The sequence below is a fragment of the Ammospiza nelsoni genome, chromosome 1 (assembly GCF_027579445.1).
Source record: "Ammospiza nelsoni isolate bAmmNel1 chromosome 1, bAmmNel1.pri, whole genome shotgun sequence".
In the NCBI taxonomy this organism is placed as follows: Eukaryota; Metazoa; Chordata; class Aves; order Passeriformes; family Passerellidae; genus Ammospiza; species Ammospiza nelsoni.
This window is the reverse complement of record NC_080633.1, coordinates 15,832,027-15,848,458: the sequence shown is the minus strand read 5'-3', so window position 1 is coordinate 15,848,458 and position 16,432 is coordinate 15,832,027. Positions and strand designations below refer to the sequence as shown.

Below are 16,432 nucleotides of genomic sequence, written 5' to 3'. Positions count from 1 at the left end.
GTTTTCTTAAACAATTGAGAGTATTCCAGGGAGGCCCTTCTGACTTCAGTCTGTTTTATTGCATGGAAATATTCTTCTGAGTGCTGGGGAAAAAAAGATAATTTTTCTAAGCCTTCAAAGAGACTTGTGATGTTTTGAGTCTTTATTACACTAGAGGTCAGTGTATGATGGGAGCTTCTGTGCTGTGGTATAGAGTTTCTTGCAGAATCCTATTTCATCAACTTTGAAACCAGATTCTAAGAGAAACTGTAGCCTGCTACTATGGAAAAAACTTCACATTGAAGTGTCTTGTGACTTTCTTGGCTAAAGGACTTTTTTGAGCTTCCTACTTTTAACTTTCCTTGCCTGGCAAATACAAGGCAAATATCAGTGAGAGTACTTTGATGTGGTATCAGCAGGAATATGCACAGCCAGTGGCTCCAGTGTGCACCTCAAACATTCATCTTTCACTGCAATGCCATGACTTTTTGGTGCATAATGCTGTGTGCCAGGGCATTTACAGGAGTCATCCTTAGCTTGTGCACTGGGAGAATTGCACATGCATCTATTATTGTTAGAGTGGGTGCCAGCTTCCTGAGCACCGAGCTGGTCACTTCCAGGTGGGTGGCTTCAACTTTTGGGGGTTGAGGGAAGCACAGTCAAGTGTGATTCTGTCGTGGTGCTTGCAGAGATTCTTTCCTCAGCAGCTCTTCTTCAGTTCTGCAGGTAAGTAATTTCTTTAAACACCTGGAATGTGCAAAAGCAGTTTGTTCCTGCAGACAGCATTGGGCAGGAGCACCAGAGCAGAACTCCAGCAGTGCTGTGTGATGTGAAATGGGAGGGAAATGCACTGAAGGGAGCCCTGCTGCCTGGGGCAGGCTGCATCACAAATGACAATTGAGGTGAGATGGTGGAAATACCCCACTAGGGTGGATTTGAGCTCTTGGATGTTTTCTGTGAGAACTGACTACAAACAGAAGTGTCTGTATCCTGTTGCTCTTGTATAGAGTTCTTCTGAAATGCCTCAGAAAAATAAAAGAACATGGGATGTTAAGAGTTTACAGGCTTGCACCAATGTAGGGTGTAAGTGCAGGCACAGAGCGGAATTTTGCTGGTTTTAAGTGATGTTCTGAGTGTTCAAGAGACTTGGACTGATAAACATCTTTGTAGCCTTTCTTTTTGGTGAGTGGGAGTGGAAGGAGACATAGTAAAAGGAAAACCAGCAGTCTGAAAATCTCCTTTGCACTGGCTGCTGCCCAGTATGTTGTGTTACGTGCCTCTGGAGCATGAAGGAGGATAACACCTGAAAGAGCTGCTGGACTCTGGTTTAATTGAACTCTCTGTGAGGATTCCTGGCTTCAAAGGAAAGATGTTGCACTCTTCTACCTCTTGCCCAAGTTTTTCCAGGCTGCATTTCTTCTTCCTGTCAGAAATGAAAATGTACCAGGGTTTTGCAGAATGGGGCTTTATCAAAACATCTCTGTGGTGTTAGGCTTCATTTGGTTGGGCAAGAGCCTGAAAAGGTGGTGGCTTTGCAAATCTGATATAAGTCCTCAAGCAACAAATAAAGCATCCTAAAAATTGATTTCCTTTTCCTGTCCTTTTCTGCTTGGAGGCATGCAGCCTTAATTTGTTTCAGTGGAACTGAAACTCACCAGAGTCTGTTCTGCATGTAGGAGCTCAGGATCTAGGAGGCTTATCTTGGAGAAAAGAAGGTGGTGTAGGTGTCCTGCAACCCATCTAGTGAAGAACCTGATGGATCACTGCAGATCCTTGCAGAGCAGCTATTTGTCTGTTGCACGTGGTGACATTCTTTCTTGGTTCAGCTTCAAGTGTTAAATCAGTCCAAGTGTTGATGCTCTCTGCACCTAGAAGAATATTTGTCTAGAGAAATGTAAGTTTGATTATTCTCTTGGATCAAAAATGATGGATCTCTGTGGCTAAAGAGAGATGATTACCCACTAGCCCCTCTTTCTAGTTGATAATAGGAAGTATCATGATGATATTTTCACGTCTCTTTCCTTCATGATGTACTGACTAACTCTAGAATCTGTCTGTTGTGTAATAAAGAGTCCATGAAAGTGGCAAGAATTAGTATTTGGAGTGTCTTTTCCTGCCTTTGTTCTAAACTCTCAGACTGCAGGGGTTATCAGACGTGCAGTTCAAGTGGCTTGCCAGGAATTTCTCAGATGAACTGCAGAGAGAGCACAAAAAGCTGCAGCCAAGGTCAGTCTTGAAGAGATTAGAATTCAATTGCCAGCCTTCAACGTTTTGATTTCAATCTCAAATGTTTCCTGATAGGTGCTCTGTATTTGTTAGGTCTTCTGTTTGTGTTGTGTTCCTGCCAAAACTTCTCATGAGACTCCTGACACTATCAAAGATCTGTAGCACACAGTGACACAGGCAAATATATGTATATATAAAAAACCCCAAACCACTCTGTCAGAATGTTTCCACTCCCACCAGTTATTCAAGGTTCCTTTAAAGGGTAGACTTCAAAGCTGCAGGCCTTCAAAACTGCAGCACCCTAGTCTTCTCTCTTGTTCCAATATACAAATGTAACATTTGCAAAAAAAAGGAGGAATTTGCCAAAAAAATGAAGGAATTAATACAATGTAGTAGTGGGACAGTGGCAGTGTGCACCAGGTTTAATGTATTCTGTGCATTATAAATGTCCCCTCTTCCCACCACACAATTGCTTCCAGAAAGTCTCTGAAGTACTTGACCAAAATGATAGCTGGATTTCAAATCCTTCCTTTTCTGTTTCTTTTTGTTTGTTTGCTTCTTTTTTTTTTTTTTTTTTTTTTTTTTTTTTAATACTGATACTTAAAGAGGAAGCAGCAGAAGGAACAGCAGAAGTAATCAGGCAACGCTATGGTTAAATAGCAAGAATGAATTTGGAACCAAGAGTTATGTGATGGTGGAAAGACTTTATTTTATCTTTCTATCAGCTATCCATCGTTAACCATCATTTTCTTCACCTTTCCTACCCCACTGAAGTGCCCACTCATTTACCCTTCTAAAGTGTAGGAGTGCTCATTTGAAAGGATTGTAGGCTGGAAAAGCAAAAACAATAGTGTGTGGTTTGCCATATTATTGGAATTTTAAGTGAGTTTCCTCCCTGAAATACAGAGATAAAAGTGGATAGATCTTAAAAACTGTCTTAGTTCGCTTGTTGTGAGCAGTTATATAACACTGGGGACAGGTTAGCTGTCTGATTTGCTGCCTTACCTGTCCCTATGCATTCTAAGGTAGTCTGTGTTTGGGGGTCTGCTTGTCTTCCAAAATCAGAATTTTTCCCAACTCAGGCAAAATTTCTGTCTTATCTGTCTTTTCAATGAATTATTTTTGTTTTGACCTCTTCTCTAGATGCTGTTATTAGAGTCTGACATGTTCAGCAGCTGCAGGAAGCAGAGCAGTGACCTGACTGCTCTTGAAAGTTGTTGCTGTAGTCACACAGGATAGCATGACTTCATTTTGTACCTCCTAATAGATTATGGAAAAAAAAAAGTTGAATAAAGCAGCTGTGAAAGTGAAAACAGTATATTTGGCACCTAAACATATGCAGGTCAGGTGAGCTGAGCCTGAGCTGAGCAAGAGTAAAATGTTATTTTACTTAGCAGCTGAAAGAAATGGGAGACAATAATTTGTGCAACAGCAGAGGCTGCTTCAGGTCTGCACTGGAGAACTCTTCAGTCTCTGTGGAAAGAAGCAACTGCATATGGTACAGAATAGAGCAAGAAGCCCAGAGCAGCTGGTTATTTTAAGTTTTCATATGTTCAGAGAATTGGCATCTTTAAGGACAGTGTGGTTCTGAGAAAATTCAGCTAGTTTGAAATAATCTAACTTGGACACTTGATTAACATGAGGATCCACATGGGCTGAATCACCCTGCAAATAATGTTACAGGCACAGCCAGAGGTGTTTTGTGTTTGCCAAAGAATAAAATAAAACCAGCTGTGGTTCAAGGTGTGGGGATCAGAAATCAGACCTGTGGCAGAGTTGTTTGCCGAACTGCTTGATAGGTCAGGTGCTCTATACTGGGAGAAGTCTTGGATCTGTCTCCTGGTTTCTGTGGTTCTAGAAAGAGAATTGGCTCTTTCAGTTGCATCCAGTGATGTTTAAAATATAGGATTTTGAGGGTAATAGTATTTTGGTAGATGTTCCTGGTTTTGTTATTATCTCCAGTGCTGCTTGACCTTACAGAAAGACTGAATATATAATAATAAAGGCTTCCTGTGACTATATAATAATAAAGGCTTAATATATAATAATAAAAGCTAAGGGGAAGTTCAGTTCTTGCCTATATGAATGGACAAGGTAGCAGAATGCTCCAAGCTGCCTCAGCCCTTGCAGTCAATCAGTTCATCCCCTTTGTGCATCTGCCTACATCTGAAATGTTTGCCATAGCCTGGGGTGCACTGTGGCTCTCACCCATGCTTTGTTCTGTTTGTTTCTTGCAGGAGGGCTGCCTTTGGACTGTGAGCACCTGGACAAGGTGATGCAGTTGTACCTGCAGGGTCAGGCCTGGATGGCTGGGATTTAAGGTAAACCTTTGCTGAAAAATACAGATCTGAACCAAGAACTGTGAATTGTTGTTTGTTTGGGGTTTTTTTCCCTTTTTTTTTTTCCTTTTGAGGTGTTAGTATCAAACATTTAAAGAAGGATCTGTGTGTGCCTTCTAGTGCATATGTACCATAACAAAATGCAGTGATATTATAGTTAAGATTCCAGAGTAGCCCATAGGACCTTCAGAAAAGCTGATTGGTATTTAAAAACCTAGGAGATGCTAATGCTGCCTTGGGAAGAAATGTTATTCAATGAGGAAGTAGCAATAAGGGTTCCTGAGACTTCTGAGAATTCACTGGGAGGCAGCAGGTGGCTAAAGTGGACCTCCTGTTCCAGCCTTTCTATTATTCCTTCTTCCAAATATTGTATAACAGAGTAGCTTCAACTGTTCTAGATCATGTACAGTTCCTTCAAATGTAATATTTTAATTAATTACAGATCTGCACTTTCATGTTTTCCTTTCTTCATGTTGCAGACTTTTGATTGAATATTTGCAGTTTATATTTGGTTCAGGATTTTTTCCAGCTCTTAGCTGTGGAAAAGCATTTACCTATGTGAACACAAACCCAGAACAAAAGGGACCTTTTTGTATGTGGAAGTAGATGGCAGGTTCTGTTGGTCCCACTAAGGCAGAGCTTGCAGAATTTCTGTAAAGTGTGGGATTAATCTTGCCCTTGGAGAATTGTGTAATTTTGGTTACTGGAGAGATGTGATTTCTTGGATGTGATCAGGAAGGTCTCAGTGGGTTTGAATCAGCAAAATTAGGATGTAGATGATCTATCTTTTAACATTCCATAAAGAGAATTGATATCTAATTCTGGTCATACTGCCAGAGCTGTCATGCTGTTAGTTCTTTTGCCACAGGTAGCCCAAGTTTTCTCTCAGGGTATGGAAGGCACCATTTCAGCTGTTGCTCCAGAATTATGCAAGAGCTGTTTTCCTTGCAGCTTGTCATAGCTTCTGAAGTCTGTGAGAACACTGTGGAAAGAGTGGAAGCTTGAATGAAATCATCTTCTGCTGGTTTTAACATCTGACTTAAAAAGCAGGAAAGTGAGGGACTGGGAACAGTGTTTACTCTTGCATGTGCTAGAAAGCCTGAAAAGTTGTAAAGGTCTTGCTGTAGAAAAGCAAAACCTGACCTTGAATGCTGAAGATTTGAGCTTGGAGCATGATCATGTAAAACATTAACTGAATATGGACAATTCAGGATTAAGGCATATTAATAAAGTTTCCTCCAAAAATGTTAGAGCAAGCAGATCACTGTTATTAGCTGTGTAATTTCTATGCAGAGAATAATTTAATGAAGGTGAGCAGAAGTAGGGTGCTCTTGCAAGACTAATGCAGGTACTTAAAATTATGTGAACAATCATGGGAATTTAGTTTTTTAAGGGTAATATGGACTTAATTTCTTTCAAACAAGACTCAAGTCAAGCCTTCAGAGAACTTCTTGCTGAACTTGTTTCTAGGTATATACCATCATAAAATGGTTGTAAGCTTCAGAAGATGATGCTGTTAGACCATGTGAATGAGTATTCTGCTGTATTTTTTAAAAATCAGCAACAAAAAAGAGATTTATTTTAGTAGAGAATTTGCAGAATTAGGGTTTGTTAACAGTATGCAATTGACACATTTGATGTGACATAGCTGGACCATGTCAGATAACTAAGCCATGAGCTATTTGGAAATAGTCTTCAGGTGAATGTGTTCATGTTTTTCCACAGCATCTTGGAATTCTGTGCAGTATTTACTGTACCTGTTACTGCCTTATAACATATATTCATTAAGCAATTACATGGACTTCAGATTATCTGACTGAAAAATTATGGGAAAAAATTGGTGATTTCTGGAGGTCATGACCAGATTTCTACTTCATTGCTGGAGCTGCACCTAGGACTGGCCAATAGACTTTAGAGGCTGGAAGTGTGCACAGTCAGATGAGTCACTTATACCCTCTTTTCATAACATTATAATAGAAACAGTTTATGGACAGGTATTTGTTTTTTTTTAATTTATAGTGTGCTAACTTTGCTAGCAGCATACCATTTATCATGGGCTGTCTGTATTTCATAGCTTCCACAATGTCAACAGAGCCAAGGCTTCATGTGCAAGTTCATGTGCTGGACACTTTAACAGCCCTGCTTATATGTGAAGAAACACACAGTGTTCCTTCTAATACTGGTGTATTTTTAATTACATAAATTACAGCCAACTCTTGCTAGCTAAAACAGTGAATGGGTTTATTTCTGCCTTCTAGAATAGAACTGGAACATTGGAGATGCCCAGCTTTTGTAAATCCTGTGTTGTGCAGCAGTCCCCTTCAGGTTAATGTTCTTGCTGGCCTGACTGGAAACTTCATCCTCTCCCTTCTGAAAATAAAAGCAAATAGATGTATTTCTCTTTTTCCAGGATATCAGTGAGATTGTTCCTCTCTACTGTGGTTTCAGTTTTCATGGTTTTCATTTTCCAAATGCTTTGTAAGCTGAATTATTAATGCTCGCACCATTTTTAAAATCGTGCATGCAGTACCTCACGATCCATTGCTGACCCAGCAGTTGGGGATTTTTTTTTTTTTCTGTTTTGGAAACAGTTTACTTGAACTTCTGCATTTCACTGTTCCAGGACAATGGTACTGGACTTCTTGCAAAAGCTGAGCTTACAGGAAATGTCATCCTGACAAAAGTGGTTTGTTCTTACACAGCATATGATAATGCTTTTCTTAAAATGTATTTCTTTGGCATAAGTCCTGTAGTGCCTGGTATTCTCTGGCAGCGTTACTCACTCTCAGTTTACCTGAGGATGGGAATGTAAATGTTGGATTTTCCTGGTGTCTTGTGCAGAGAGTCAAGGTCTTTAATTGTCCTTAAAGCTCTTCCTTCTGCCAACTCTTCCCCTTCTACCTTGTTGGCAAGAATAAGTGTTACACTGTTTTCTCCATAAGTTCCTCCCAGTCTCTGGGATTGCATTTCTTGAAAGCATCCTCAAAACTGATTTTTGTTGTCATGACTTTTATTTAGATCCTTGGAAATTTTTTAATGAAGATGTCAGGTGAAAAAGAGTGGAATAGGAAGAGTGCAAAAGTGTCTTCCTTACTGCTGCGTTTTTCTTCAGGCTAATAATTATTGGTAAAAAAGAAGCTATGCCTGATGTCAGTCCCAAAAGTTAACATGTATCTCTCCCAATAGTTAACATGGCCTCTGCATGGCTGTTGCCACATGTCTTTAGCTATTTTTTATGGACAAAACAATGTCCTGACTATTTGAGAACTGTAAATTTTGGATGAAGTCATTCAGTTCAGTTCTGTCACTGCACTTCTTTCTGTTGTGTGGCTTTTGAGGAGCAGCCTGTCCACCTGGGTCATTTGCCTCTGATTTCCATTCACTGAAAGATTTCATATTTGTTTCTGGGATGTGGATTACTCACACCTCTTCCCAAAGCTTTTATTGCAGAGATTTTCAACCTTAGGAATGTGTTTGCCCCCCAAAGTGTAATGACTCAGGTGTGTTGCTGTAAAGCCCCACTGCAAAGTGAGAGAGGATCAAGAAATCTGAGAAGGGATGATTCAATTGTGCTGCTTTTGCTGATTTCTTTGAATTGTGGATTCTGACTTCATCAGTAGCGTCTACAAACCTCAGTGTTTGTGACTTGCAACTGATACCTTTTCTAAAAACAGAAGGAGGCAGGAGAGACAGAGTACTCTGTTTATTTCAACAACCACAAGCAACACTTCCAAAATACACTTGTGGTTGTATCTCAGAGTTATGAATCTTAGGTTATCTGGTGGTGAGTAATGTGGTGAGACAGGAGCCCAATATGTCCATGCTTTATTTAGAAAAGGTGGCTCTTATCAGAGGCAAGGAGCACCGGTGTGCCCCTCTCTGTGCTTGCTGAACTAAGGACAGATATCAAATCTGCTGACAGTTTATGGGTGCCAAGACACAGCACTTCCCTCTTGGGGTCTGACTGCAAATTCTTAAGGATTTTGCAATATAGAAAGAAACAAATTCCTTTCCCCCTCCAGCTGCTCACCCAAATGCACTTTTTAAGCTGTGCTGTGGTTTGATCAGAGTTAACAATAGAGTTAACAATAACAGAGTTAACAATATCATGGGTTGTGATATCTCTTGATCAGATAGATTTTTTCTTATTTAAACACTATTATCTCACTGGAGAGGATGCTCACAGATTGTAACAGCTTTCCAAATTCTTCAGGCAGACTCTAGACTGTGCCAATTACTACACCTAGAGAATCCTGGAGATTAAGAAAATATCACTTAATTTTCCTCACTGCAGAGTTAAACCTGTAGAGTCTGGGAGTCTGGGTGTGTTTCTTCAGTAAAACAATAATCTTTTACTGTTCTATCTATTTAAAAATAAAATGGAAGAGCAAATCCTCCCTGGCAAACCAGGAGATACTCAATTTTGGGATTATATACAGTTTGCATTGAAGAAAAGCTGGGTTAGGGGGCACAGGCTTTGACACAAAATGTGTGGCTTTATTCCCATGGACAGACAATGCAGCAGAGCTGGGGATTACTGAAGACCGTGGGACTGTCCTCCCTAACTTGCCACCTTCTCCTCAATTCAGAGTGCAGGGAATTGTTCCTCCCCGTGGCAATAACATCACTGTAATTTGTGTCTGATAGTGAAAGAATGAAGGATTTATTCTCCCAGAAAAAAAGTGTTTGTGTTGGGTTTGGTTTTGTTATTTTAACGTTGGTGGGTGTTTGGTGGACTTTTTTAAACATAAATAAAAAATCCTCTGTGAGTCATTTTAGGCTCTCACAGAAACTTGAATGTGCTAAATGGGTAGGTTCCCCTGGCTGAGCCAATGGGGATGGCCAGGCACAGGCAACACTTTTATCCCACGAAAGGGAGGAGGGGTGAATGAGCCAGAAGATATAAGCTGAAACAAAGCCATGCTGTCCTTCTGAGTCATTCTCATACACTGGATGGGTAAGGCTTCCTGCTTCCTGGGACACACAAGTGGGGTCATGATTCTAACAATGGATGCTGGTAAGTCGCTTTTTATTAAATTTGTCTGGGTTTTTTCCCTGGGAAGTCTCTCCTTCACCTCTCCTCCCCTCCTCCCCCAGCTGAAAAGAAGCTATCTGTAAACTGGGAAGCTGAGTTGTTAAATCAGGGAATGCTGAACCCAGACTTTGCACGCTGTGTGCACTTCAGTGTGTGTTAGTTACCCTGGTGTTATTTCTTGGCTCTTACTCACTGAAGCACATATCCTCTCCTGCAAAGCCTGAGCTCAGAATCAAAATGTGTCTGTTAATTTGTACTTCACTGGGACAGAACCTGGGGCCTGAGAGGTGCTTGATGTCTCCCTCTCTTTGATGATAGAGCTGATAAGTGTCTGGAAGATAGATTCTAGATGTTAGGCTTGTTGTAAAGGGACAGTGATTAACTAATGTATTGTCTGTGGCTTCCTCTGCTCTGTGTTTACAGAAATTCTGTATTGAGGAGGAACAGGCAGAAACTGCTGTATTTCTGTGGTAGGCAGCTCTGTTTTATGTGCTTGTAGTCAAGGAAGCCTATGTTCTATGGAAAAGCACATGCAGGATTTTTATTTTTTATTTTTTAAATTAAGTATAAACATGAAATCTTCAACATAGTTTCTTGTGTGATATGGAGAATGAATGTAGAGTGGTTTCTATAAAAGAAACAAGCAATCCCTGTCTTGCTTCTAGAGAGGGGGTGTGTTTCCATGTCATAACTTGCATCCTTCAAATTCCACAGTAATAAAAGACCTTGGATTTTAATGGTTATGGATAGGGCACAAAGCAGCAGTGGCTGTGCTGTGGCAGCATGCTCTCGGCTGCTCTTTCTCCATACCAGCTGCAAGCATGCCTGCTGCATTTTTAAGGGCTCTCTTGAACTTTTGTCAGCAGTTGGTTCAGCTACTTTTTTTTTCAGCACATTGCAGAAGTATAATGTGACTACTGTAATATTCTACAAGCTCTACTCAAAATTATAAACTTAGGCAGATCTTGCTGGTCTGTTTTATCTACTTGTAACATGCTGAGTTTACTCCATGCTAATGAAATGCTCATGTATCTGAATTGATTCAGTTGGGCATTTTCTAGGTCCTAAAGAGAAAAATGTCTGTGCCTTTGTATAGCTCTTTGACTTTACTGAGACTTCCAGAAGGTGACCCAGCTGGGTTATTCATGCACAATTTAAAGGAGACAGCAAACCAATTCATTTCACCCACCCACACTTAATTGAAGTTGTTTTGTTATTGTCTTTGTAGGCAGCTAGTGACTCTTTTTGTGTTCAAGGTATGTTACATGCTGTGCAAATCAGTTAAAACCCAGGCCCTTTAACAGAGATGATAAAATTTAACACAATTGTGAAGATTAATAAGATGGTGTATGGCTGACAATTTTCCATTAAATGGAAGCTGATGATTTTTATATTTTTGCCCTTCCATTAGAGTAGCTTCTAGAGGCCCTTAAAGCAGTTGGCAAAGCAGGAATTGGCAATCCTCTTCTACCCTTGCTTGAATAAGAAGGGTGGATGCCTAGATGAAGATGTCCTGCCCAGTATTTTGGGAGGATGCCCTGGCAATGTTCAGAATTTACGTGCTTGTGGGAGGTAGAGATACAGACTTTGCCCACAAGACACTTCTTCCCCTTTGAAGTGCCAGGGTTCCTGTACTGCAGTGGAGTAATTGATGTTTTGGGATGTGATGTTTTGGGATGTAATGTTTTGGAAAGACTGGCAGGATGTTAATAATAGATGTTTGAAAAAATACCTTTTATTTGCATATACCTACATGCTTGCATTGTGCACGGTGTTTCTTTGCACCATGAAGATAATAGTGCTCACCTATGTTTTGTTGGATCCAAACCTGCTTTTTTTTTCTCAGAACAATGCCACTGCACTGGTTTCTCAGTAATTATTATGCTCTTGTAGTCCTGGTGGTAATTTTCAGTTATACCAACTTACATGGTTAGTAAACATGTATTTTGGAAGCTTTTAATGCTGCGAGAATTCTTAAATTATAGTTATCAACTTCTTTGTGGGAAAATGGTTCTAACTACCTGAAAGGAAACATTGTAATTCAAGGATTTATAACAGGGTATCCTAGTACTTCTCAAGTATATTTAGGTTACAGAAAAAATATGCAAGCAATTCAGTGCCTTATGCCTTAATCTGGGATGTGGATAGTGCTCCATAAAGTTTATCTGCTTAGTTTCATCCACCTTTTAAAGCTGTGCTTGCTGCTCTTGGAACTGTTTGTTTATTTCAAATTATGTGTTTGCTTTATAAGCCAGGGCTAATAACTTCTTTTTTATGAGCATCAAATACTTAAGCTGTTTTTTAAGAGAACAGAACTTGTCTTCCTTAAGGTAGTGGTAAGAATGCTTGTGCATCTGTTTCAGAACTTTTTTAATTCAGGGTTTGATTCTGCTGTGTTTGCCTTAGCAGCTTCTGATTTCTGCCAGGAGGACGACTGAAAATGTTTTGGGCAGGGGGAATAAAAGGGAGAGCTGCAAGACAGGGTTGACAGTATAATTGGATTTGAAGCAGCTACAGGCTGGGACTGTTGCAACAGCTGATTTGATCCTTCTGAGTTTCAAGAGCTATTTATGGTAGATTAGCTGTATCAAAGCTCTACTGTTCCAACCATAAAAGGCTGGTCCTATGTGAAGTTGCCACACTGCATTTGGCTTAGTCCTCAGAGGTTGGAGAGCCTATAGCTTTTTATGTGGATAAATCCAGTGATGGATGGAAATACTAAAGGCAGATCAAGGAATAACACTGTTGAGGACTTCAGATGGCAGCGAACTCTTAACAGGAGATTTTCACTAATAAATTTTTTGCTCTGATGTTTGGAATCAGCACTTGGATATAGCTCCTGCATATTTACTGCATTTGGTGAACGCATGCTTTTAGGAAAGCGCTGTTCTAAATTTATCTGACTTATCTGAATCATCTTGACTGCACATGTACTTGCCAGCCATGCATGTTGATATTTGGTAACTTTTGTGAATTCACTTTTCTGTTTTCTAAGTGGGTGAGTGTTAGGTTCTTGGGAAAAGAATCTTAGCTGACGCGAGAAACTTCTTTAAAACAAGAATAATGAAGTACTTGGCCAGAGAGACCTGCAGGCGTTATCAGTAACTATTTTGAGAAGACTTTGACCCCTTTTGCTGCATCTGTACCTTCTTTCTGTCCTCTTTGTGTAAAGACAGACAAGTGGATTTTTTACAGGACTCTGAAGTAAGTAGCACCTCACTCGGGCAGCTTGCACACCGTTGCTCCAGCCAGTTGTTTGTGAATATTCACTGCACTGTCAGGTTCTAATGCAAGTGGGTTTATTCCAGCCTGTGCATGCCAGTCCTTCACCCTTCCTTAAGGCATTTTGTCTTTTTATTCTCGTGGTTTTGCTTAGAAGATGAGTTCATTCTGCTATGAATGGAAAGTCCTGCTGCTGGTTGGTTTGTGTGATGTGTTTCTCTTTTCTTCTTAGGTTTTATTATGTTAACCTTAGCCACAGTACTACAAATGGATATAAGAACACTTCTATAATAACAAAACTTTCAGTGGTATTTTTCTCTTGTGTTTAAGAAGTTCTATAAATACATGGGAGTACTGTTGCATTGGATAACTGTGCTCTATTTTGAGACTTGGAGCATTCTGAGGAAGACTTGCTCCAACTTTCCATTCTCTTAATTTTAAACATTACCAGGACACTGCAGGTAGAAGAGGTAGAAGTTGCTGGCACTGTTTCACCTTCTTCTCCTGCAGGAATATGTTTGCTCACAGTTCATTTGTTTCAGAAAGTTTGCAGCATTGTCAGGTTGAAATGTGAGTGGGTTTATTCTAGCCTGTTTAAAGTGGGGGAGCATAAAGGACAGGGGGATTGGAAGGTGAGTTTCCTTGCTTCAGGGATATTCCAGGTGTTGTATTTTAATCACCAGAAACACAAGAATAATGTCCTTGACAAAAAAAAAAGAAATAAAATTTCTACTTCTCAATTTCCCTTTCAGGAACTAGCAATTTAAGGCCACCTTCCATTTTATTAGGATTATAAGTATGTATTTCTCTCAAATGGATCCAGAATTTTTATTCTGAATTATATAAGCCTTTGTTTTAGTCTGGAGAATACTAGAAGACAGAACATGTCTGGAGCATTACTATTTTAAAACCACTTTGGGTTTAGTGATAGGAATATTTTATTGGAATAAACTCCCCCATATAGGGAATCTTTCTCCCACTGACTTTGTTAGATATATATTTAAATAATCACCTGTATCTGCATATTTTATAGCAGATTGAATCCTTCTACCTGCAGAAGAAGTGAGGGTTAGGAAGAAATTGCCTGATAAAAATAATCCTTCAGACATCTTAATTTTTGTATTGTATAACAGTTGTGTGCTTCAGTCTGGTACTGAGTTTTAAATGTTTTTACATTGCTTCCATTAAAATGAGTATTTTAAATAAGCATCCTTTTTTACATGATCTAATTTTCTTTTCCTTTCCTAATTGTATTTTTAAAAGCAAGTTGCTGTAAATTGCTCCACCATTTTAAAATGCCTGTTATGTTCCTGCAAACCTGCTAGAAGGTGTCAGTGTCTTAAAGTCTTAAAACAGACCACAGAGACTTCAGATATGGAAGTTAGACACCACAGAGTGTGTACTAGCTCTTAACTTGAATTTAAGACTTGAGTGCACTAAGGGTGGAATGAGGGAAAGAGTTTGATTGATGGAAAGTAACAATATCAGCTTCTCTTTGTGCAGCAAAGGTTTAAACTTGTTAGAGCAGGTAGATTTTCTTCCCTATCTCAATTTAAGAGTTAATTCTGCCTCTCCCGTGTTGTTTTGTCTTGATTGCATTGCTAAATGACATTTTTGGCAAAAAAATTCCAGTAGGAAGGAGGATTTCAGATTTTCTCTCAGCTTTATTCAGCAGGACTGACATTTCTTCACTAAATTCTTTGTATTTGATACTTTTTACGGGATAAAGGTAGGGGGGACATGAAGCAGTTTTAATCTGTCTCTAACTATGCCATGGTTACTTTTTTGTGCAGAGAAGAAAGATTTCACTGTAACTGTACATGGAGCTCCCCAGAACTGTCTAGTAGAGGAAAATGAAAAAGGTAGTGCACATTGCTCCTTCACAGTGAGTCCAGGTAGGCTCAGAGATGCTGGAGGTGGGCCATTTGTGACCAGGACATTTAGGCAGGTCTCTGGAATCTTTTGCCAGTTTTCTGTTTGGAAAGTGTCTGTCTTACACAATACAACACAGTATGAGCTGAGGTTTCTCTTGTCTCTATGTTGATGAAGTGGTTTGAAAGCTCTATGTAGTTTAGTACATTTGTTTATGCAAAAGCTGACTAAGAATGTGTGGAATTTGTGGTTTGTGGTTTTGGGGTTTTTAAATGTAATATTGTAATTTTATTTTCTTAGAATATGTTTACAAGATCAGGTGTCTGTGAAACCTTTAACATAATGAAGAGAGGAGAAAATTGCACAAACTTATTTAGTTTAAATTGCCATTGTTTGAGTTCGTGTTTGCTCCCCAATGTGTTGGCTGTTGTGGATGGAAATTTCACTGTAATTTTCAGGAGGCAAAAGCTGTGGAATAGCCTGCAGGAACAGAGTGGCTGAGATTATTCACTTTGCAGCAGCCTTGCAGTCTGCAGAGTGTTTTTCTTGCTGAATGCAAAAGTTTCTGTCTTCTGTTTGTGCATGGAGAAGCCTCCATTTGGCTTCTGCAGGGGAACAGTGAGCTTGCAAAGGAATTAGTGTGCACCATGGTCTCACCTTGTTAATGCCCTGCTTTTGCTCTATTCCCAACTGGACACTTGAGAGTTTATGGACACATTGGAAGGTCGTGATTTTTAATGAGCAAAACACGTCATACTTGGAGTCTGCCTTAAGCAGATAAGAATGCATTGGGTAACTGGTGGTAAAAACGCTTCTGATGTCACTGATTCACGTGGTGGTGTGTTGAAGGGAGTCTTTCAGTACAGAGGGTACAGCAATCATGCATTAACTCTTTGATGATTTATTTGGATTTAGTTGATGGAATGGTCTCTCTTTGCTCTAATGATGCCAGGTTTCGGAGTTAAAAAAAAAAAGTGAAGTCAGTTTTCAAAGACCCAGATTAAAATTATTTGGCTTTCCATGTCTCTCTTCATATGCACAAAAAATCATCACAAGGAACTTGGACATCAAGCATCATATGTCATAATATTTAAGGCCATATACATTCTAAAGCAACTTGAGCCTCCATCAGACCATTATGAAGAAAGTGTGCAATTTCCTCACAGAACTGAGCTCTTTGACACCCAAAAATGCCATGCTGTTACCAGTGTCTGTTACAAAGGGACTGCATTCAGGTGTTAGTCCAGAGATTGTGTGCCAAAGTACTGTGAGCAGTAAATGATATTTCTGTGGAGTTAATGACTGCCAAATGTGCTCCTGGTGGCTTATACCTGTAAAGCTCTTGGCAGGCAGCAAAGATGTGCAGGATTTCATTCTTGCTCTGTTATATCAGCCTTAGATTTAGACAAAATTACTGTCTATTCCCTAAATAAAACAAAGGTAGCACTGTCTCCCTTCAGCTCTCTGAGGAAGGATGAAGGACTGTGGATCACTGTTTCAAAACAGTTGCACCAAATGATCTAGAGAATATGCAAGTCATATGTGCTTCACATGTGACTTTTTCAATCTTGCCCTTTCTAACAAGAAGCCCAGTTAAGCCTCAGAGACAGCTAGAATAACTCTTTAACTCTTAGAAAATAATTGCCTCAACTGTTTATATTAGAGTGAAAAATGGACAGTATGTCAATGTCATTTTCCATTAAGTGGCAACTGGCTCTGAAAATGAGGGGAAATCCTACTGAAAGCAGCATTTCAGGCA

The 16,432-nt window shown here is 39.7% G+C and overlaps 1 protein-coding gene across 21 annotated transcripts in view; it reads left to right on the top strand.

The window, feature by feature from the left end:
- The window catches only part of SVIL (supervillin), a 134,113-nt gene that overhangs the window by 23,755 nt on the left and 93,926 nt on the right, over positions 1-16,432 (top strand). For 9 of the 21 annotated variants that reach the window (XM_059468672.1, XM_059468639.1, XM_059468664.1 and 6 more), the window contains exon 1: positions 9,503-9,561. In XM_059468672.1, coding sequence (XP_059324655.1) covers positions 9,540-9,561 — 22 coding nt within the window. In that variant the 5' untranslated portion in view covers positions 9,503-9,539. Of the gene's footprint in view, positions 1-4,442; positions 4,527-9,494; positions 9,562-12,607; positions 12,784-16,432 lie in introns of those variants that run through there. The other 12 variants (XM_059468552.1, XM_059468542.1, XM_059468569.1 and 9 more) reach the window with 4 other exon arrangements.